The 22,338-nt window shown below is 55.6% G+C and overlaps 2 protein-coding genes and 1 long non-coding RNA gene across 4 annotated transcripts in view; 1 reads left to right on the top strand and 2 right to left on the bottom strand.

Moving 5' to 3' along the window:
* Nucleotides 1-1,806: 1,806 nt before the first annotated feature.
* On the bottom strand, nucleotides 1,807-6,434 carry GRHPR (glyoxylate and hydroxypyruvate reductase). Its single transcript, XM_058826010.1, has 9 exons — nucleotides 6,232-6,434; nucleotides 5,943-6,073; nucleotides 5,792-5,864; nucleotides 5,226-5,342; nucleotides 5,004-5,092; nucleotides 4,261-4,365; nucleotides 3,574-3,709; nucleotides 3,120-3,250; nucleotides 1,807-2,061 (listed from the first exon to the last, which is right to left on the bottom strand). Exons 1-9 carry the CDS (start codon nucleotides 6,294-6,296, stop codon nucleotides 1,940-1,942), a joined length of 969 nt encoding a protein of 322 aa, XP_058681993.1. The 5' UTR covers nucleotides 6,297-6,434; the 3' UTR covers nucleotides 1,807-1,939.
* Nucleotides 6,435-7,007: 573 nt separating this feature from the next.
* Nucleotides 7,008-7,739, top strand: LOC131573891 (uncharacterized). The gene is made up of 3 exons (XR_009276287.1): nucleotides 7,008-7,115; nucleotides 7,320-7,480; nucleotides 7,634-7,739. It is a non-coding gene; the product is annotated as an uncharacterized LOC131573891 (long non-coding RNA).
* A 10,861-nt stretch (nucleotides 7,740-18,600) lies between these two features.
* The window catches only part of ZCCHC7 (zinc finger CCHC-type containing 7), an 86,644-nt gene continuing 82,906 nt past the window's right edge, over nucleotides 18,601-22,338 (bottom strand). For both annotated transcript variants that reach the window (XM_058827961.1, XM_058827962.1), the window contains exons 9-10: nucleotides 20,283-20,400; nucleotides 18,601-19,844 (exon numbers count right to left, since the gene is read on the bottom strand). In XM_058827961.1, the coding sequence (XP_058683944.1) occupies nucleotides 19,420-19,844; nucleotides 20,283-20,400 (543 nt within the window). In that variant the 3' untranslated portion in view covers nucleotides 18,601-19,419. The remainder of the gene's footprint in view (nucleotides 19,845-20,282; nucleotides 20,401-22,338) is intronic.

The following is a 22,338-nucleotide window of genomic DNA, read 5'->3' as shown; positions in this document are numbered from 1 at the left end:
GGTTACAAACCTCCGCAACTACTGACAGGCCAGCACAAGGCAATCAGCCGTGCTTGTGAATCAAAACTTACTGAAAAATGTGTCAGAATCCCTCCCAGGCGTGATGCAGGGCAACTCCCAACAGCCATGACCGCTATCAGAGAGTGCTTTGTTGAGCATCCAAGAAATGCCAGCAGAGTTTGGCACGAGGGATGCTTGCTGTGGGGCAGGAAGAGACACGGAGTGTGCTGGGTGAGCTTTAGCTCCAGTTACAGGCTTTGTGCAGGCTTTTGGCTCTGGCTCCCTCCCCACACCGGGATTTTGCTGCCAGCTGTGCACCCTGGGACACTTCCCTCCTGCCCATTGCAAGCTCCTTGCTCCTTCCCCTTGTGCTGCTGTACCCAAAAAGTGCTGGTTCCGTCTGTCCCCTGCAGGGTGAAGGCACAGGGTGAAGGCACGGCTGGCTGTGGGCAGTGGGGCTTGTCCTGGGGCAAAGCAGTGGGAAAACCTGCACAAATCCATCTCAGCAGGGCAGGTCAGCCACCGGCACCGCTGCTCAGCCTGGGCGTGCCAAAAGGGCTCCTGTGTCCTCTGCGGGCCTGGACACCAGGGAGTGCTGTGATGGGACTGGGAGGAACAACAGGAGGAGGATGGCTGATGGAGAGCCACAGCTCAAAAGGAACCTGAGCCCAGGTGTGCAATGTTCCCTGGGAGCACTCGGAGCTGGAGGGACACTGGTGTAACACTGGTGAGAGTGACCTCCCCAGTGGGGACATCCTGCTGTGGGGACACCTGTCCACCTGTGGGGTGGCTGGAGTGGGCAGCACTGTGTGGCTGGTGGCTGTGGCTGGGCTGTGACAGGGCTGCCCTGTCTGCCACATGCCACCAGTGATGGGCAGAGAGGGGCCATGGCAAGGCCAGCGCACACCCCGGGGCAGATCCACCCCCATCCTGCAGGATGGGCCACCGGGACCCTGGGCCTGTCACAGCTGTGGCTGCCCATGCCCTGAAAGTGTCCAAGGCCAGGCTGGACAGGGCTTGGACCAGTCTGGGACACTGGAAGGTCTCCTGCCCCTGGTAGGTGGGGTGGGATGAGACGATCCATAAGGTCCCTTCCAACCCAACCATTCCATGATTCTGTGACTGGTGGCACGGAGAGGTGGGCTCCAGGTTCCAGCCCCCAATTTATGGAAGTGGGACAGTGGCTGCAGGACACATGAACCCCCAAAGCCCTGGAGATGTGCCCATCAGGCCTCTCCTGGCAGCTGGAGGCTCAGGCCCCATTCAGACTCTCCTGTTCACCAACAAATGTCACTGCATGTCTGAGAAACACCAGGGGACCTGCAGCCAGAACCTACAAAGGGGTAGCAGAACCTCCCAGTGAATTCCAGGTTGCCATCCACTCTGGAGCTGTGCCTGGAATTGGTTATGGATACAAAAGGCAGAGCTGGAGGTTCCTGGGGAGCTGCAAAAGCCTGTTTTGTGCTTCTCTTTACACCCCTCAGGCAGAGGATCATGCGGTGCCACTGATTCCATAGCACCGCTTGATGTGTGGGCTGGCAGCAGCTCCTGTGCCAGCAGCAGCAGCCTGCATGGACAAAGCTGTTACCTCTCCTCCCCTCCTGGCTACAAGCCCAGCTAAGGCACTCCTGGCCTCTCCCTGTGACCAGGAACCCGGTTTTGAGGATGGATGCTGCTGCAGGAGCTCCCTTATGGCAGTTCCAGCTTGGCAAGCATTCTCCAGTCCAGGGCCAGCCCCTCCCCATGCTGGCACCCGCAGCATGCTCCAGCACTGGGCCTGTTCTCAAATGACACGAGCACAACACATTGGCTGCTTCTCTTTAATGGCTCCTGGCCACCCCAGGGAGGGGACACAGGCTGGCCTCGACGCCGCGTCCGTCCCACGACTGCTGGAGCAGGGCCTGGCCACCACAGCTTCAGCTCGAGCAGAGCCTGGCCATCACAGCTTCAGCTCATGGGGCATGGGCTCCCCTCGCAGCCCAGCCAGCAGGTTGTTGGCTGCCAGCACTGCCATGGTGCTCCTGGTGGCGTACGTGGCACTCCCGATGTGCGGCAGGATCACTGCAGGGACAGGAGGGACACTGCTCACCTCTCACCTTCACACGCCCCCAGCCGCCCCTTTCAGGGCTGTCAGAGGTACAGTGTCCACAGAGATGTTATTTGTGTATTAATAAAGGTGTAGGATTACTGGTTTAAGTAATGTATTCAATAAATACACATGTATGAATTATATCCTGACTGGTCTGGTTTCAGAGCTCTCAAATCTCCAAGTCCTGCAAGTATTTCCAGAAAGGCTCTGCTCTTACCACTCCTCACACTGCCTACCTTGAGAAACAGTGCAAACAAAAAATGAGTTTTATCAAAAAGCTAAAACAACAGCTACAGGTTTGTATTTCAGAAACAGACAGTCATGGGCAGTTCCAAATTTTCATGGATGTCCCTATGGTTTCTTTGTGGAACATACTGTTCCTACTCCAGAAACACCATCCCCCTGCAGGGAGGACATCCTGTGGGACACCAGCCAAGCAAGCTCCTTCCTCGCCCTCCTTCCTCACCTGCATCATCCTCCTCCAGAGAAGACAGGTCTCAGTCCTGGACCTGCCCAATGTCCCACCTTCCCAATGCCTGGCACTATCCAGGTAACAGGCTGCAGCCTGGCTAGCCCAGCAGCACTCCCGAGACCAAGACTCCTCCAGGCAAGCCCAGCAGCCCACTTGTAGCCAGTGGGAAACTTTTCTAGCACAGTCTGTGCCCAGGAGCCCACAGAACACCTGAGCTGGACAGGGCTGAGCTGGTTTCTCATTCATGCACCTGCTGATAGCAGAACCTCCATGAATTTCACACACTGAATGCAGAGCCATCATGAAGGTACTAAAACTGAGTTTATCTCAATGGCTTTCTGGAAAGTTAAAACAGCTCCCAACACTTGTTTGACATCATGTTGATGAGTTTTTACTCCACAGCAGCTCCCTGCATTGTACAGCAGCCCACCTAAGTACACCTGACTTGTCTGTCCTGTGCTCTGGTGCCCACTGCCATCAGTGGGGCCCAGGGGTCTCTGTCACACCCGTCTCTGGGCCCCCTGCTGCAGGAGGGGTCTGACCACCCCAGACACTCACCGCAGTTCTTGAGGGACAGCAGGGGGTGGTCAGTGGGCAGTGGCTCCGGAGTGGTCACGTCCAGGCCGGCAGCTGCGATCTGGCCATGGGCCAGTGCCTCGTACAGGTCCTCCTGGTTCACCACAGCCCCCCTGCAAGGGGCTGGTGTCACTGCTGAGAGGCCTGCTGGCACCCAGGGCACAGAGGCAGAGGCTGCCCAGGGCTGCCTAAGCAGAGGTCAGACCCCCTCTGGATGTGCCTGAACCTCCCAGCAGTGAGCTGAAGAGCTGGGTGCTCCCTGAACATTTTATCTTGCCTTTGGTTCAATCCCAAGGGGCCTCGGGCAAATGTAGCCAGTGGCTGCAGCCACAAAGGCTGTTTGTGTGTCTGCACCCACAGCCCAGCAGATCCCCTACACTCACAGCGTGGAAGGGTGACAGCCACTCTCCCAGGCACGCCTCTGGGCTGCCAGTACCTGCTGGTGTTGACGAACACAGAAGTCTTCTTCATCCTGCCAAAGAAGTCCTTGTTGCACATCCCCTGGGTAGCAGGCGTCAGGGCACAAGTCACCACTACGAAGTCTGACTCCTCGGCCAGCCTCGTGAGAGGGACTGGGGGAAGAAGCACAGAAACATCCCACTGCAGCCAACACCTTCCCTCAGCAGAACTCCAGGAGCAGTCCCTCCTGTCACCTGTGTCACCTGGGCACTCAGCCCCGTGGGGACAGTCCACAAGACCCTCCCCTCCTCCTAGGAGCAGCTGTCACATACTGCCTCTGTTCACTGTGTCCAACTTCCTTGTGGGAATAAAACTGACAGCAATTCACCAGTGCACAGACACAGGGAAGGGGAAGAGTGGCAGGATCAACTGCAGGCTGGAGTTCTCGGTGGTCTGATGAACCCCTGCGAGCCCAGCCTTTGCCTGGCTCGGAGCAGGCAGGGTCCTCCCTGCCACCCCCACTGTGGGGTCTGGGACAGGGCACTCCTCCCTTTGCTGTCCCCTCACACTGGGTACCCCCAGGAGCCCCCCAGCTCCCCCAGCCCCCCCTCCACTGGCCACCCTGCAGGTGACAAACCCAGTGAGTGATGCCCCTGGAGCTGTCCCAGCCCTGGTGCTCCACGTCTGGTGACTGACACCCCCCCTGCCCTGGTGCCATCCTTACCGAACTCAGCCCCAAACTCTGCCGCACTCTCCGGTTTTGGGCCACTGCCAGTGTACAGAAACTTCCTGACCCCAAACGGCTTCAGGCGCCGGGCAACTGCCTGTCCTAAGAGTGAGGAAGAGAGGTGTTGGGCTGCTGTGCTCCACAGCGCCTGCGGGGACCAGCACCTGAAGCCACTGCAGGGCTGCTGCAGAGGGATCCCTCCTTCCTGGCTGCTCCCAGCCCTGACTGCGGGGTGGGGTTGGAGGGTTCTGCTGTGGAAAGGGGCCCATGGACACTGACTCCGTGGCTACCCCCAGGAACACTGCCCTGGGGAGCAAGGACAGCAATGGCTGCCTGCTGGCAAAGTCCACAGCTGGATGGTGTCGAGCGCTGCGTGGACTTTGCCACTGCATTTGTGTAACTGAGCACTGGGGCAGGCACAGATTGCTGCTGGGGCTGCAGGTGGTGGGAGCACAGGCACACCTGAGGCTGTGAGGCTGAGGCTGCCGAGCCAGTACAGCTTCTGGGAGAGGCTCTGCACGGCTCCTCTTGCAGTGCTCAGGGGGTTTATACAGGTGAGCTCCAGGGCAACACCTTGGCTGAGTCAGAGTCCCAGAACAGTCTGGGTTGGAAAAGACTGCAAGGACCACCTCACTCCAACCCTCCCACCTCCAGCAGGGGCACCCTCCAGTAGCCCAGGTTGGAGGTGATGCTCCAAACCCACCCTGCCACAGCTGCAGAAATCTCTGAACTGGACTCACCTATCCTGCCCAGCCCGATGATGCCCACGGTGCTGTCGGACAGGCCGTACCCACACATCCACAGGGGCTTCCATGTTGTCCAGCCACCACTGGAAGAGAGAGCGGGACAGGAGCAGGAGTCATGGAAAGGTGTTGAGAGCCCAGCCCAGGTGTGAGCTGCATGAGCCCCTTGTCGCCAGCCCACGGGGCACAGCTCTGGGGCTGACCCCAGTGGTCACTCACCTCTTCACCTGCTCTGTTGCCTCTGGCAGCCGGCGGCAGGCGGCCAGCAGCAGGGCCACGGAGAGCTCAGCGGTGGCGTCGGTCAGCACGTCGGGGGTGTACCCCACACGGATCCCCCTGCCAGCCAGACGGGGCTCTGGGGCACCCTGGGGCGCTCCCCTGGTGTCCCCAGGCTGGCTGCCAGCACTGGGCCTGTCCCACCTACCCAGGGACATCCCTTCGGCTCTCGGCCCTCCTGCCACACCCTTTCCCACCTGGTCCTCGCCTCGGCCCAGCACCCAAATGCTTCTCTGGGCCTGGCGAGCGTGGGGTGACCCCAGCCATGATCCGGCAGCAGAGGGGTGCATGTAGCGGACCCCACCCAGCGCCGCACGCTGTGAAAGCCCCCGTGCCACCGGGCCCAGCGGGTGTGGGGTGTGTGGGGAAGGCTCCGGCACCGGGGGACAGCACAGGGGGTGCAGGGCACGGGGGAGGGGACGAAGCGCGGAGGGTCAGAGCAGGGGAGATGGTCCGGGAGGTGTCAGAGCTGGCGGGGACAGAGCAGGGGAGGAGCGGGGCAGCGTTACCGCTTCTTGATCTCGTCCAGGGCGAGGTGGTCGAAGCCCACGGACAAAGTGCTGATGACCTTCAGGTCGGGCCCTGTAAGAACGATGGGCGCTGCCGGGCCTGTCCCGAGGGCCCGGGGGTGTCGGGGGGAACAGGGGGCCCCGCACGCACCGGCCGCGTCCAGCACCTCGCGGTCGATGCGGTCCGAGAGCAGGCACAGCAACCCGCGCGTCCCCGCCACGCCCGACAGCAGCTCGGCCCGGGGCACCGGCTCCTCCGAGTCCCACTGTCGAACCCGGTACCTGCGGCGGCACCGCCACTGGAACCGGCACCGGGACCGGCACGGGGACCCGCACTGGGACTGGCACCGGGACTCGCACTATAGAACTCGCACCGGGACCGGAACCGGGACCCGAGCTGGCACCGTCAGTGCAGCGGGAGCTGCAGCGCCCGCGCTCACCCGCTGGCCTGGGACAGCACCCGCAGCCCCTCGGGCGGGATCCGCCGTGTCACGAACACCGACATGGCCGCTGCCGCCGCCCGTGCTCCCGCCAGCGCCCCGGCAGCCGCGATCAGCCCCGGACAGACCGGGACAGCCCCGGAGAGACCGGAACAGAGCGGAACAGCGCGGGACGGGCCGGAACAGCCAGGCCCCGGGATAGGCCCCGGCCCCGCCCCGGCCCCGCCCCGGCCCCGCCCCGGCCCCGCCCCGGCCCCGCCCCGGCCCCGCCCCGCGTTCCGCCCCGCGTTCCGCCCCGCGTTCCGCCCCGCGTTCCGCCCCGCGTTCCGCCCCGCGTTCCGCCCCGCGTTCCGCCCCGCGTTCCGCCGCCCGGCCCTGGGCGCGCAGGTGTGTCCGTGTCTGTCTGTCCATCCGCGGACGGACGGACGGACATCCCCACACCGCGTGTCCGCCCGTACACGGACATGGGGACATCCCCGCACAGGAAAAGGAGGCTCAGGGGGCCCTTGTGGCTCTGCACAAGTCCCTGGCAGGAGGGGACAGCCGGGGGGGTCGGGCTCTGCTCCCAGGAACAGGGACAGGAGGAGAAGGAACGGCCTCAGGCTGGGCCAGGGGAGGCTCAGGGGGGACAGCAGCAGGAATTTCCCCATGGAAAGGGAGCTCAGGCCCTGGAACTGCCCAGGGAGGTTTGCAGTGCCCATCCCTGGAGGTGCCCAAGGAATTCCTGGATGTGGCACTCAGGGCTCTGGGCTGGGGACACGGTGGGAGTCAGTGGTGTCAGAGTTCTTGTGCAGTCTGATGGATTCAGTGGTGCTGTGATATCCACATGCTCACACCGGTGCTCACACACAGACAGGTCTGTGTGCACACACCTGCGTGTTCAGGTACGGACATTCTTACACACCACAGCGCCGGGAGCTGTTCTGCTGTGAATTCCCCCCACAGCCTCTGGTGGCAGCTTTGGGGCGTCCCAGAGCCTACGGCTGGGTCAGCTGGCACCTCTGACTGCACTGAACCGACTCTGCTCGTTAATTAACCCAGATTTGAATTGTCTGGAGACCTGATTCGATCGCGTTCTGTGACTGCAGGTACGGGGCAGGGGAGCCCAAGGGAGCCGTGAGCTCGACAGCTCTGCTGCCTCTTGGAATGAGCACAGAGGCAGACAGGTGAAGATGACACATTTGTGGGCAGAGTTTGAGGTATAGACGCCAGAATATTGCTCCACGTGGGATTCATTCTGCTGCTTCAGGTGGGATTTCCCTTTATCGTGATGGACCATCAGCATGCTGTCAGATTATGCTAGCAGAATTGCTTTTCTTTTTTAATAATTGCTTGAAAGTTTGTTCTATACAGCTGAGCTGGGTATCATTTGAGCTGACACCTTATCTGCCTCCCTGATCAGTGTGGATTAGAGTCCAGAGTACCTCTGCTCTCCAGTGTGATGCCTCCAGGCTCATCCTGCCGGGGTTTTCCCATTCCCGCTTCCCGGTCCCAGTGGATGTGCTGGAGTCTCTCCCTCGGACACTTCAGCGATCTCCAAGCTCTGGGTCTGTGGCACCAGAGAGATGGAGACCCCCAGAGAGGATTTATTTACAAAACAAAGCGCACAGTTCTGGCCACAATGTGTTTTTATCAATTAAAAGCACCCATAAACAAGGATGTGTCCTTCACTGTGGTTCAGTGTGGAGTCCCCCAGCCCTCCCCGATCCCTCTGAAGGTGGTGGTGCTGTGTTCCTGCACTGCAGCTCTCAGGAGCCCTTGGCAGCTGAGCCACAGGGTCACCCCGGCTCTGGAAACAATCCCTTGTTTCCCATTTCGGTGTTTTCCGGATAAACCCCACACACATACATAAATGCCTAATTCTGCTGGCACCCTGTGATCTGTTGCAGGCAGAGCTGGCTGTCCCACCTCTGGGAAACTGAAAACCTTTCAAAAAGAGCTGAAACAGTGGGAGAGGAATGGATAATGGGACTCCCATTAGTCTGCCACCCCTCTCTGGCACCCAGGTGTGGGCTGCCACACCTCCACACTCCCACATCCCCCTCTTGCTGCCAAGTGGGAAGGACATGCCATCCTCTCTGGTACAGCTGGAGTTTGACCAGTGCCAGGGTGGGACAGAAGAAACTGCCAGCCTTCCCTCTCTGAGTGGAAACACCAGGAACCCCAGAGAGATGGCTGCTCTCCAGAGGATACAGGAGCATGGAGGTGTGGCAGCCAAAAAGCAAAGCCAGAGAAGCAAAAAGCCAGAGAATCCCATCCCATCCCATCCCATCCCATCCCATCCCATCCCATCCCATCCCATCCCATCCCATCCCATCCCATCCCGTCCCGTCCCGTCCCGTCCCGTCCCGTCCCGTCCCGTCCCGTCCCGTCCCGTCCCGTCCCACCCCACCCCACCCTGTCCCATCCCGTCCCACTGTAATCCGTGCTACTGCAGCCTGTCCCACACACTCTGGGTTTTGAGGAGGGGCTGTGTCTCTCTGGGGAGTTCAGTGGGGCTGGTTTCCTGGGGATTTATGCAGACTGGACAGGAGAAGCCCTGAGGACTGGAGCACATCCAGCAGCACTCACACCCACACTTTGTTGTCCTCCTCCCAGAGCCTGTTTGCTGGGACCACCTGGACAACCTGCACTCCCACTGCAGGATGGACTGTGTGTTCCAGGGACACGGCTGTGTGCCAGCAGAGCTGCTGGGGAGCAGAGCAGGGAGCAGCAGGGCCGTGCCGGTGGCTCCATGTGCCAGGGCACAGCAAGGGGGGCCGTGCTGGTGTCCCCCCAGCGAACCTCAGCCATCCCCCATGCCACGGGGCAGGGCTGGCTGTGCTGCTGCTTCTCGAGCACCTCTCACACCCCAAAGTACGGGTGTCTGTGTCCATAATCCCTGCCTGCTCCCAGATTGGGATCCTGGCGCTGGGAGAGGCTTGGCAGAGCTGCCTGGGCAAGGATGTGTGACCCCTGCCTGGGCTTTTTTTTCTGGGAAAAGCAGCAATCTTTGCCTGGAAGGGGCCACTCTGAGCTGAGCTAGCCAGCCTGGCAGCAGCACAGTGCATCCCCACCAGTCCCTCCCTCCCTCCCTCCCTCCCTCCCTCCCTCCCTCCCTCCCTCCCTCCCTCCCTCCCTCCCTCCCTCCCTCCCTCCCTCCCTCCCTCCCTCCCTCCCTCCCTCCCTCCCTCCCTCCCTCCCTCCCGCCCGCAGTGCTCGGGATCCATCAGCCAGGTGAAATCCCACCTTCTCTGTGGGACAGGACGGTCACACTCCTGCTACAAGGGTACATTTAAAGCATTTTCAGAGGTTTCCTATAGACAGGGAAAACATGCTGTTCCCACTGGGGGTTCCAAACACACCGGTTTCTTTAATCCTCCTTAAGGCACAGCTGGGCTTTTGTATCTGGGAGCAACTGAAATGATGCTGCTCTAGGAGTGATATTTTAATTCTGTCTTAAAAGAGGCCTTTAAAAGAAGGCTCAAAGCTCTGCCTGGAGTGAATTCACAGTGGCCATATCAACCTTAGTGCTCCATGCAGCCTGTGGGGTGAGAGCTTGTCCAGGACCACTGGTGAATCCTATAAAATCCCTATGAAAGAGAATAAACCTGCAGCCTGGGCCTGCAGGGGGACAACTTTCCAATTGTCAAAACATGACTTCCTCTTTGTGCTGCTCTCAGTGGAAGCAGAGCGGTGTGCTTGGGGCAGCACCTGCAGCAGGCAGGGGCAGAGGGACAAGGAGCAGCACAGGAAGGCAGGACATGGATAACCACAGAGTATTTAGACAAAATGCAGAAAAAAGGCAGGCAGATGGCATGAATATTAGTGCATGAAAATGACTAGCACTCTGAGAATTTCCCAGTGTACTTCTGACTGGTTTGGGCTTGCTTTTATAATTAATTTATGGAAAGCACTTAAATTGGGAATAAACACAATCTCACAAATCCCTCCTAATCTCTGCCTGTATTTTTGAAATGATACCCTGAAGGTATAGTTCCTCAGAATGATTAAACTCCTTTTCTTTTAAGAATTAAAAGGGACCTTTTCCATGTGGTCATGTGTTGTGTGAGCAGCCAGGCCCGCACTCTGACCTGCTCTAGACGCAATATACTGTTGGAAGTGCCCGGGTAGGGCATTTCCCCACTGGACTGATGGATGCCAAACCTGCCAATATTTTCATTTTGGATTCATGTATTTTAATGCAAAATATGACCTGGTGTGTTGTCAGCCTACGACTCAGAAGCACTCAGCTATTAGCATAAATTTAGAAAGCTCCTCAAAAATGAAATGTATTTAATTAAGTGGCTGCTTTTCCCTGTTGGTGGAAGCTGAGCTCCCTCCGTGGGTGGGATGTGCAGCAGGTGCTCGGGGTGGCGCAGCACAGGGGGGATTTGGGTCTCTGGGTGCAGGCAGAGGCAGCGTGGAGCAGCTCTGCACTGGAGGAGAAGCCTGGGGAGATGCAGGCTTTGCACCTTCAGGTGCTGCAGGTCCTGTTGCAGGTTGGGCCCCGTGTCCCTGAGGAGCAGTGTGGGACAGGAAAGCACGGCATGGGGAGCTCCCCACCAGCTCCAGTGGGATGTGGGTCCCCAGGGTGTTCATTGTGCCCAGAGTGGATCCAGGAGTGACAACATGAAGGTGTGGGAAGTAAACAAAGATTTTATTACATGGCTTCTTGTGCTTCAGCATGGGAATCTGGCTAAGAATTACCCGTGGCACAGCCTGTCCCTGTGCTTTGGCCTGTGCAGCGCAGACATGCACAGGGGAGGCGTTTTCCTTGTCCCCTGCTGCAGCCTCTCCATGTCACAGCTCATGGAAGGCCACCGTGGTGCCCTTCCCTCTTCACCTTCACCTGGGGACATGGGAAGATTGCCCATCTGCAGCTGCAGGTGCCAGGTGAGCGCTCCCTGCTCTGCACCAGCAGCTCCAGGAAGGAGCTGGGACACGGGCACTGGGCAACAGGAGATGAGGCTGGCAGGGGATGATGCAGTGGTGCCAGCTGCCACCACGGGTGCCACCAGAGCCACGTGGCTGGGACCTCTCATTGCCTGGGGATGGCCAACAGCCTGGCCAGGAGGGCAAGAGGTGGCAGTGCCACCCCTGCTGGATCCCTGTGCTGTGTCCTTGTGGCACTGCTGCCCATGGTGCTGCTCCCCACAGCAATCCCTGCGCACCCCTCAGGGCGCAGACACGGGGGGTATAGAAGCTGGGGTTTGTTTTTTCCAAATTCTATATAAGATATATGTTATATAATATAATGCAATATATATTACATATGTAAGATCTATTTTGTAGAGTTATTTATTGCTCTCCTGCTGCAGTAATTTGTTCCTTCACAACCTTCCCAGGGCTCTGCACGCTCTTTTTTTTTTTTTCTCAGCATTTCCCTCCTACACACAGGAGTGATAGATTCTAACATAGTTTTTCTGCTCCTTAGGGAAAAAGAGAGAGATTGTGAAAGACTGAATGCTATCTTTGTTTTCAAAATAATGCTGCAGTAATTAAAATGCTGGAAAGTTGTTCTGTTCCCAGAAGTAATAAATAGTTTTGACTGTTTTGCCCCATTAATTGCACATTACTTAAATACGTGTATTTTATAACATGCGTATTCACTCACCTGCTTGGTCTGAAAGTTAAATGCATGTTTGAATATGCATTATACCCTTTAATGCACAGTAATTATTTGGTACATTATTAAGGGCTGCTCCTGAGCCACCCCTTCCCAGGGAGCAGGTTTTTGTGTTGGCTCCTGGGTGTGCTTGGTGCCAGGTCTGGCAGCTCTCCTCCCGAGGGACCTCGTGCACTCGGGGCGACACCAGCGCCAGCTGGGAATGCTCTGGGGAGCTTGCTCCAATTTCTTTCTCCCTGGCAGGTTCCAGCTTAAGGGGCCCGATTTTGGCTCTCCATAGCCAGTGCGGGCTGCAGACTGTGACCAAATGGTCAGCCCCTGCCAGCCTTCCCCACTCTGTGCTCACAGCTTTTTAAAACATTGCTTGCAGCATCTCCACTGCAAAATCTGAGCCTGCCCAGCTGAGGGGAGCAGGACCACCAGGGTTTGGGGCAGGACAGGCCAGGCCATTGCTCTGGTGGCTGTCCACCTCCTGGGTTCTGCTTTTGGACTGTAGCACATGACCCTGAGGCAGCAGTGGAGTCTCCAACCCTCAGGGAGAATGGGAACAGACTTTGTCAGGTCTCTTGATGGCTGAGGGACATCCAGAGTGTCAGAAAGCTCCCCAGCCATGATCAGAATACCCAGCAAATCTGATCTCCCTAAGCTCCCTCCCCTGCCATGTGGAAAACAGCCAGCAGCTCCCACCAGCTAAACTGGTGCTGGGTTAAAGATGAAATAACAACCAGGCACAGGGCATCATCACCTCAAGCAGACATTTTCCTGCTGCATCCCATTCTCCTGCTGCCACTCCCTGCTGTTTCTGGAGCCTTCACCTGAGTGGGAAGCACTCACCTGGGACGTGGAGGCCAGCACCCCACAGCTGCAGATGGGTATTCTTCCCATGTCCCCGTGTCTGCGAGGGTGAGGCAGCCCCCAGGATGGTCCCTGTGGGGATCACATGTCCGTGGGAGCAGTGCTGAGCTCCCCACAGAAACAGCCCACAGCACACAGCACCGGTGTGGCAGAGCTGGGGGAAACCCAGAGCAGAGCTGGGAAAGGGGAAAGGGATCCACATCCTTTGCCTGGCACAGACCCAAAACAGAGGAGGCCCCAGCCCTTTCCAGCAGACCCACATCACTGTGTCTGCCTCTCTCAGGTGGGTCCAGGAGTGGGAGGGAAGGACAGGGACCGGTTCCCAGCCAGCTGCCACTCGGCAGTGCCAGGGCTGTGCCCAGTCCCGGGGCCGTGACAGCAAATGGTCCGGCTGCAGCTTCTGAGGAACAATGTGCTGCTACTGTGTGGTACCAGATTGTACATCAAAACTATTATTTCCAACATCTCTGCCTTAATTGTAAAACTATAATACAAATGACATTTGGGGTTTGCTGGAGTTAAATTTTAATAGCAAGCCAGCACCCTTTTAATGACATTTTATACATTTAAATTGGGCATGATCCCTTTGGGAACAGTAATTTTATTCATGGAGATTATGTCTAATTTGAATATAAAAACACCACTAAAAAGATATTGGATTTGCTATTTTTCACTTGCAGGAGCTCCGGAGTCCAATCTTCCCAATTGACTGGGCTTTGGCGGATTGAGAAAGCCCTACAATCCCCCACCCAACTTCCTTCCAGGAAAGCGCAGTATGAGATCTGTGTGAGTGCAGCCTCCCCACCGCTGTTCTGGGCTGGCTCTGGTGGCTCTGGGGTCCAGCTCCAGCTCTCCGTGCACCGCTGTGTGGGCAGAAGGGCGTGGGGCCCACCCGGGATGGGTGAAGGAGCCCTGGGTTCTGCTCCAGCCCACAAACATCCTGCTGCAGCCGCGCTGGAGCTCCAAGGATGGCAGCTGCCTCTCCACTGCTCCTCTTCCTCGTGTTGGAGCTGGCCACAGCCTCCCAACTCCAGTGCCAAGCTAATGTGGCTCCTGCCAGACTGGCGGTGCCTTGGCTGGGGTGGTCCTTTCCTTCCTCGAAGACAGAAGAAGCTCTGGCTAATGCTGCTCTGTGGCAGCAGCCCCACTTGTTCTTTCCAGTGACAGCAGAGCCGCAGATTGATGGCAGAGCTCTGCAGGGATTGTCACCAGCCCGCGCCCACCCCTGGCTGTCCGTGAGGGACCCTCAGTGGCTGGTGCTGCTTTGGAGAGCAAGAACCCTGGCGCAGAGCAGCCAGAGCCGAGGGATGTCCCTGCACACCCGGGGGGCTCCTGCAGGGGCCGGGCTCCTTGCCGGGGAGGATGCTGAGCAGAGGTGTCAGCCTGCGGGGAAGCGCCCTCGAGTCTCGTGTCCGGGGCAGGAGCTGCGGGCAGTGCGTGTCCGCCGAGTGCGGGACTGCGGGGCCGCAGGAGAGAGCGGCTCCTTTCCCCGGGCACCGCAGCGAGGCCACGGAGGTGGCAGCAGCACCTCTTGTCTCCTCAGGGGAGAGAGCCCTGGGCCGGGGAGAGCGGAGGCCGCGGGGAGCAGCCCCGCACAGCCCGCCCTGGCTGCACGCCCGGCGCCCCGCACCGCGCCGCGATAACCGCGGGCGGGAGAGCGGCAGCCTCATCTCCGAGACCGGATAAACTGTTTGGCCTTTGGACAAGATTATTTCTGTTCAGAACACGATTGTTATCACTTAATTGAAAATAATTATCCAATGCAAATTGGCTTCAAGTTGGCAGCTGAGTTGAGGAGATGGCGCATTTCCAAGCTGTCCTGAGGAGAGCCGACTGCGGCGGGAGGGCGAGAGGCTGGGACCGGCCGCAGGGCTGAGGGGGAGGACACTAGAGGGGCAGATGTCCCCTTTGCAACACCTGCACCCCTCCAGGAAAACAGCGGGGGCTATCCTGCCCAATGCTTTCATGAACTGGGACCGCCTGGTTTGCCCTCCCACAGCAGCCACCGAGACGGCAGTGGGAGTGTAGGTGCTGGAACCAGCTGCTCCAGAGAGCTCAGCTCAGTGACAGTGCTCACTGTACCCCGCCTGGGCCTGTCTGTATCTAGGATTTCATCACGTGGAGGATGCAGGTCTCCTGCTGCTGTCGACTGGAAGGAGACAGTCTGTCCACATGAAGGAGGTGGCTGGTGCCATAGTGCGGCACTGGGGCACAAGTGGGACGGGAAAACCTCTGGAGAGCCCAGCAGGAGCAGCCCCCTGGAGCTCTGACCCACCCAAGCACCGAAGCCTCAGCTGGGCTTGTCCCTCTTCTGCTGGGCTTGCTCTGGCCACATGCAATCAGTGATTTGCATCACTCCAAATGTTACCTGCACCTCTGTGCTCTTGCCAGTGAACAGACAGGAACGTGCGTCTCTGTGAAACTTCTGCCATCCCAACCCCCTTGGTGCCTGCTAAAGCCTCCTCTCCTGGCTCTGGGCTCCATGGTCAGCCCCGGCACCTCCTGTCTTGCCCCCTCCCTGTGGCCACTCTGCCCTTGGTGCTGCCTCTGCTCCCTCTTCCTTGTTTTCTGCCTGAATGGATTTGGATTAGACAAGACCTTCCCAAATGCACACAATGCCCCTGCCAATGCACAAATACACCAGAGAATACCAGCTTTCCACAACAGTATTTCTATGATTTGACCAGACTGGCACAAGGTTAATTAAAAAAAAAAAAAAACAATGTTTAAATGCAGTTTCATCAGGAGCAGTGCAAAATGCCTCTGCAAGAATTTCTGCCAGGACTTTTCAAACCTCGCAAAGCACAATTAGACACAGTCAAATATTGCCCTGGTTAAAGACTATTAGTTTTCCTTACATTTGTCATGAATTAATTTTTTTCCGGCTGTATCAACAGTGTTTCCTTTATAAATACAACTGGCTCCTTTACATTGAAAAATTAAATTTGCTCTGATAATGAACTGAGGTGCTAATAATCATTTTGCAATGCAAAAAAAAGTGCAATTACTGGCTGCTGTGCCATGTGGTGCCACGGCTGGTTGTCACTGACCCTGCTCTGCCATTGTCACCCACAGTCCCATCTCAGGGTGCAGAGTGGGGGTGCCCATCCTTGCTGGGAGCTCGAGTGCCAGTGTCCACCTGTTGGGGCGAACTGAACTCAGGTTTGCTCGGTGCCCTTGAGGGGCTGCTCAGAGACACGTGGGGTGGAACAAGGTCTGCCAGTGGCACTGAGGCCAGCCCGAGCACCCAGGCTGGTGTTGTCACCGTGGGCTGCTGGTGCTGGGTGCGACGTGGCCCGGCACACGCGTGGTGGTCCCTGCAGACTGCACAACAGCTGCACAGAGAGACTGGTGTTTTGAGACAGACTTCAGGGAAAGGAACACTTCCAGGAGGAGCCAGACCTGTGGTATGTCACAAAGACACATCCAGTTCCCTCCCACAGGTGTGCCATGGACACCGACACCTCAAATCACAGCACTCCTCCTTTCCACAACCTCTCTGTGTAGTGGCTGCAACAAATGATGGACCCAATACTCCCTTCTCCCCTCTTCACTCCTGGGACACCTGCCCCCATTACCCAACAAGACTCTGACCTTCTGATCCATCCATCTTGTCTCCTCTGCAGTGCTGGCTCTGAGCTGCGGCCCTTTATTTATTCACGCAATGTAGGTTTCCTCATGCTGCCTCACCAGTGCGCATCAACTGTGACCTCGAGACACCGTCCTCTCCTGGGATGAGCATGTTTTTCAGTGCCAGGCATCTCTGGAGTAAGGACTGACAGTTCTTTAAAGGAGGGGGAAAGCAGGCGGGAGGAGTGACAGGCTGCAGTACATTGTGGTTTAATGGAATAAAGCAGAGCTCGATGGAAGCCACTCACTCTGCCAGTTGCCAGGCTTGGTGCACAATTCTAACACAACACTGCCCTTTCACAGCACCTGACATGCTGATATTGGTGATGCTGGGAAATCCACCCCTTTTTGCCATTTTCCTTGTTCTCTCCTCCTCACTGAATGTAAACAGTCTCCTGCTGCTTCATTCTTGTGCTGACCTCTCTAGGATCCATCAGCTGCCCCACAGAGGCCTTACAGGGTGTGCTGGGGGGCACTGGTTGCTGGTGACAGCTGGTGCTAGGCAAAACCTGCTTTGTTCCAGGTGGTGCCAGCCAGAGCTGCAGTTTATGTCACACCTGATTTGCCCAGGTGCTTTTCAGCAACAAGCCAGCCTTGTCCATGTCCCTCTTTCCTTGCTGGTGGCTCTATCCAGACCTGCCAGTTCCCCCATGAGTGCCCTGGTGGGTGCAGATTTCTGCGAAGCCTGACACTGGTCAGTCCGGGAATTGATGTTGTTCCCTGCCAGGACCCAAACACACTCCTGGTCCATGCCCCAAACACACTCCTGGTCCATGCCCCAGACTGGATGTGCCACTGCAAGGTCTTGTTTCTTTTCCTGCCAGCTGGATCCTGGCCTGGGGCCTGGATGATGCTCCTCACACTGATCCCGTCTGCTTCCAGGGTTGCTGCTTCCCTTTTTCCCCTTCCCATCGTCCTGGAGAACATGCTTCCTCCATCTTTTACTCACTGTCCTGTAATCACAAGCAGCAAAGCGGGGCTGGCTACCTGCAGATTTGGAGTGACATCCAGAGGCAGCTCCACCACAAACTCCTTGTCTGTGCTGCCAGTGACAGGCAGGAGCCACAGTCAGCAGCCAGACTTGTCTGGGTCTCACCCAAGCACCTGTGTAAGTCACTGTGCCTCAATTCCCAGCCACTGCCTTCCCCAGGCCAGGCAGGCTCTGCCCATCAGCACTCAGCAGGGTTTGAGCAGCAGTGTCCAGGGTAAAATACTCCTTTCTGAAGCCACCGAGCACCAGAGACAGAGGCTGGGGCTCCTGGCTGCTCTGACTCCTGCTGTGCTGGCCAGGACAGGTCCTCAGGGGAGCAGTTAGGAAGAACTCGGGCTTGCTCCAGCCTCTGGCACTGCAGATGGGTGATGTAAAGGCACCGCTCCGAGGTGCAGGAAATGCACACACCTCAAGACAGCTTAGCTGGCCAGATACCAAAACAATCACTGGAAACAGCCCTCCTCCCTGTCTGCCAGGGTGGTGCTGGTTTGGCTAAAAGCCAGCCGTGACTTTTGCTCAAACGAAACACGGAATTCAAAACTGAAAAGGGATGTACAACACAGCATCTGTGAAAAGAGCTGTTTCCATGTTACAAACAAGTCTTTTCAGGGGTGGAATTAACTTAATATTTTTCCAGTAGGGCTAAAACTGATTTTCTTTTCAGTATCATCAGGAATTCTTCAATCAAGCAATAAATGAACTTAAGCAAAACTTAATTTTTGTTGCCAAGGTCATGCTGAAGGTCATTCTAGGTCATGAAACCCAGACATTAGGTTTGCAAATACTGTGCAGGTGTGTCTCTACCACAAATACCTCTGAAACAGGATGACAGGGTCACCAGAACACCTGTGTTCTCACTGTTGAGTTTGCTAAACAAAAGCCTGATGAATTTAGGGACTACTAGCATAGTATATTCTGCCAGATAACACTGGCATCATGAGACTGTTTTCTTGGGTGCCCATATCCCTTTCCAGATACCCTTGCAGGGTACAAATAGTCTTTACTTTTGACACAGGACTGCTGCACGAGGAGAGACTTGCACCTCAGTGACACTGCTGTTACCATCAGCTGCTCACTAAGGAGTGGAACAGCAGAGAGCACATCACAGAGCAGCAGGGTATGGATAACTTCCTTTTCTCAACAGCAGAGTGCAAATGCGTTACTTTTTTCCTTTACTCTTGTCTGTGGTGATGTAGCTTCAGCTCAGGAGAGAGAACAAGGTATTATTTTCAATTATGTTTGAAATGCAAGGAACGGAGGAACAATTTCTTTAATATTTCTCATGTAAAGTTTTATTTGTGTTAGTCCTTTGATAAAGCATTTTATTCTTATAAACCTTAAAACAACATGCTGAATTCCAGTGTACAAAAATAACTGTCTTTAAAAAAAACTGAATTTTAGCACAGTGTGACTGGAACCAAGTATGTTCTTCATACTCCATTTCTTTTTCTCCAGAAACAGCCTCCACATCAAAAGGAACAAGAACAGATTTAGTGTGAGATGTAAACTCTGCTCCAGGCCCAGCTGCTCACTCCTGCTCTGCTGCCCTGCTGGCAAGGACAGGGGTGGAGCTGAGCCCTGGGGGCAGTGGATGGATGGCACTGCTCTGGAGAGTCAGGTGGGTGACTGCTGCACCCTGGAGCGTAAAGCAGAGACTTCGCTGCCCCTTCAGGGGGAGGGAAGTGCCCATGGCACTCTGCTGGCCGGGGAGATGTGCTCTGTACCTGTGTTCCTGCTTCCCACCCCGAATCCCCTGGCCCAAGTCTCCCTGGCAGTGGCCCCAAAGGTGCTGTGCTCCAACAGCACAGCCACATCTCACTGGTGAAGAAACAAACCCTGCCAAACCCACGTGCCCCCACATCCCCAAGCTAAGAAATTAAACATACAGCATATTCTGAGACCACCCCCCTCAGGAACACCGGGTCCTGCTTGCCATGGGGACAGCTCAGAGATGAAATGATCCCCTCTGCTGTGGAGATGGACATGGTGGGTGACGGTGCCCAGCGTGCTGGGTCAGGGACGGACTCAAATTCAGGTGCTAAGAGAGGGACCGGAATAAAGAGAAGGCAGAGCCAGAGCCACGGAATGCCAGTGGTATCTGCCATCACCAGGATTTCTGTTTGGACTTCTTCTTTTTCTGCTTTATAAGGAATAGATTGTCCCTGCTGTCAGGACTAGCATTTTTCTGCTTTTTCCATTTCTTCTTCTTTTTGGCACCTTCTAGAGGCTGCTGCACACACATGGCCTTGCTGCCTGAGAATGCCTGGAAAAGGGACTTGTGGCAGACCCTGCTGCCCTTGCATCCCTTCAGCTTGTACCCCCGAGGGAAGTCCTCTGGCTCATAGTGGATCTCGACACCCCTCCTGTGCTTCTCCTGCTGGGATTTCTTCGCCTGGGACACCTTCCTGCTTTTCTTCCCCTGTTGTTCTTTCCAAAGTTTGCTCTTTTTCTTGTGGCTGGGTACCTCAAGCTGTTCTTCCTGCAACGGTGTTTCAGACTGCTCTGGCAGAAGGCCAGCTTCCTGCAGGTCTGGAAAGCAGAGCGGATTATTTCAGTACCTACAAAACCTAAAACCTGGCACCTGAGCCATCTCAGCTCTCCTTAGATACAAATGAAGTTAGACAAAAATTTACCCGTGACAGATTTTTTCACTGTGGGTTTTTCCTGTCATCAGGGTAGAATCCCAACAAATTGTGATTTAATCCCCTTCCTGCTATTTCATGGCATTTTTAATGTCAGCAGATTTTTCAGAATTAAAACATCTGACAATGCTCACTGAGTGACTTTGACACAGTCAATTTCTATGATAGACACGGATGAGTAAAATCACAAATCTTTTACTAACACCAGGCTACCTGTTCAAATCCATGCAGCTTTTCCCAACACATGAAAATAATCCCACAATGTTTCTAAAATGCACAAACACTGAGCTGAAAGTTGGGAGGGATCCCCCGAAACACACCGTACCTGCCACCTTTCTTTTCAACCTGTTGGCTCTCCTCTTGATGTCGCATTCATCGTCGTAGTAGTAGACAAAGGGAGAAGTGGGGAACATGTTTCCCCGCATCCGCTTCTCTGAGCACTCCTGCAAAACACATTTCAGGTCACTGGAGGTGGCTGAGTGGAGATTTCCTGGAAGTGAAATGGGCCAGGTCCTCCAGGTCCTGCTCTGTACTTGTGGGGGATGTGGTCAGCACCGACATTTTCATGACCAGCTTATAATCCCTCCTGCACTCACTGAAACACTGCTGCTCTTTGAGCACACAGAAGGGATCCCCTGTCTTCCTGCAGTTAAAGCACACCTGAAACACCCACAGAAGAGATGATGAGAACCAGGTGAAGACAGGTGAAGACCAGGCGAGCTGCTGGCAGAGTTATTTGACACAGGGACAGGGCTGTCCTGCAGCGAGGCAGGACCCCAACACTTGCTCTGCACATGCCTGGCCCCTCAGAGACAAACAGTGCCATGGCAGGGCATCCCTGGCTCCTGGACTTTCGTGTGAGGCTCCCTGTCTCACCCAAAAGAGGTGTGGCCGGCCAAAGGGGTGGGTGGGCTGGGGAAGGCGGGGAGCAGCCATGGGAGGCAGAGCCAGGGCGGGTTTCACAGTGTGCCATTCCCTCACAGGCACAAACTACAGGCAAACCCTGCAGCAGGCTGCTCTGTGCACACGTCAGAGTGCAGGGAACAGAAAGAAAGAAGAGGAGGAGAGCCCTGAACAGACAGCTGAGGCGAGGAAGGGGCCGACTATGGCATCGTGTTCCCAAACACTTGGAACAGGAGTATAAGTTTTGTCACTGCTGCACACATAGTTTTATCCGTGTCTTCAGAGCCAGGCTAACAGGAACACTTCCTATGATTTTGTCTTTTTTCTGGGTACCATGTGATGCTGACAGGTGTTTTATTCTCCTTTATCCTCCTTGCACATTGCTTGTTACCTGCTGTGCTCTGCTTCATCACCTTTCTCTTCTTAGATACTGCTGAGATCAGGGAAACATAGAATCCCACAGTGGCTTGGCTTGGTAGGGACCTTAAAGATCATCCCATTCCACTCCCTGCCACAGCAGGGCCAGCTCCCAGTGTCCCAGGAGCTCCCAGCCCCAATGTCCAGCCTGGCCTTGGGCACTGCCAGGGATCCAGGGGCAGCCCCAGCTGCTCTGGGCACCTGTGCCAGGGCCTGCCCACCCTCACAGAGAAGAATTTCTTCCTGACAGCTAATCTAACTCTACTCTCTGTCACTTTGAAGCCATTCTAGTGACACCTGGGCCTCACCAATCTCCAGGAGCTGTCAAGAGCTGTCGCTCACCTCATGTCTGCACCATGGGACCAGCAGCTTTCCTGCATGTGCTACTGCTACCACCCAGTGCCACCCTGCAAACCCCTGTCCCTGCCTGCTCCTCTTTCCCTTCCCGAGGCACAGCAGATCAGAGATACATTTTTGATGTAGTTAGTATTTCCCAGCCTCTTTTTGGCCAATTTTGCTTGGGTGAAATTTAGTGAAGAAACAGTTTTCCTGCAAGTGTTTTGCCTGTTTTTGGGACTATGTTTTTGCTATGGTTTTGCACATGGAAAGATCTGTTATCTCTGCCCTCTTGTGTTGCTATTGACTTATCCCCTTTCATACAGTCATTGCTCAGGCTGTTTCTGCTCCTTGTACACTACAAATACTTTCCTATCTGCCCTAACTCTGAGAGGCATAAAATGTCCATTAATTGCTTTCTTCTCTTTCTGATTTTGTACAGTTTCTACCATTTTCAATCTAAGTACTTACTATCAGCTCCTCACACATAATTTCTAATTATTTTTACAGCAGCCTTAATAATGACTTATTTAATAAGTTATAAATCAATATGATATGAATATTTGATATAATCAAATAATCTATTTACAGCATCTCTAATAATTACTCATTATTTTTACAGCAGCCTTACTTGTATTCATGTATGTCTGTCTTCCTCCAGTGGCATTTTCTGGACAGTTTTTTAAAAGTAAACTAAACTAAAGGCCCAAGCTTTTTAGCAAAAC

Source organism: Poecile atricapillus, chromosome Z, assembly GCF_030490865.1.
Source record: "Poecile atricapillus isolate bPoeAtr1 chromosome Z, bPoeAtr1.hap1, whole genome shotgun sequence".
NCBI lineage: Eukaryota > Metazoa > Chordata > Aves > Passeriformes > Paridae > Poecile > Poecile atricapillus.
Note: the sequence above shows the minus strand (reverse complement) of the source record. Positions and strands in the feature narration are given on the sequence as shown.

What these genes read in the sequence shown, in the direction of transcription:
- GRHPR (XM_058826010.1), bottom strand. Translation starts at nt 6,296, where the DNA reads ATGTCGGTGTTCGTGACACGGCGGATCCCGCCCGAGGGGCTGCGGGTG. An exon ending in CGAGGTGCTGGACGCGGCCG is followed by an intron (nt 5,865 to 5,942) that starts GTGCGTGCGGGG and finishes TCGTTCTTACAG; the next exon opens with GGCCCGACCTGAAGGTCATC. An exon ending in GCTGTCCCTCAAGAACTGCG is followed by an intron (nt 2,062 to 3,119) that starts GTGAGTGTCTGG and finishes CTGTCCCTGCAG; the next exon opens with TGATCCTGCCGCACATCGGG.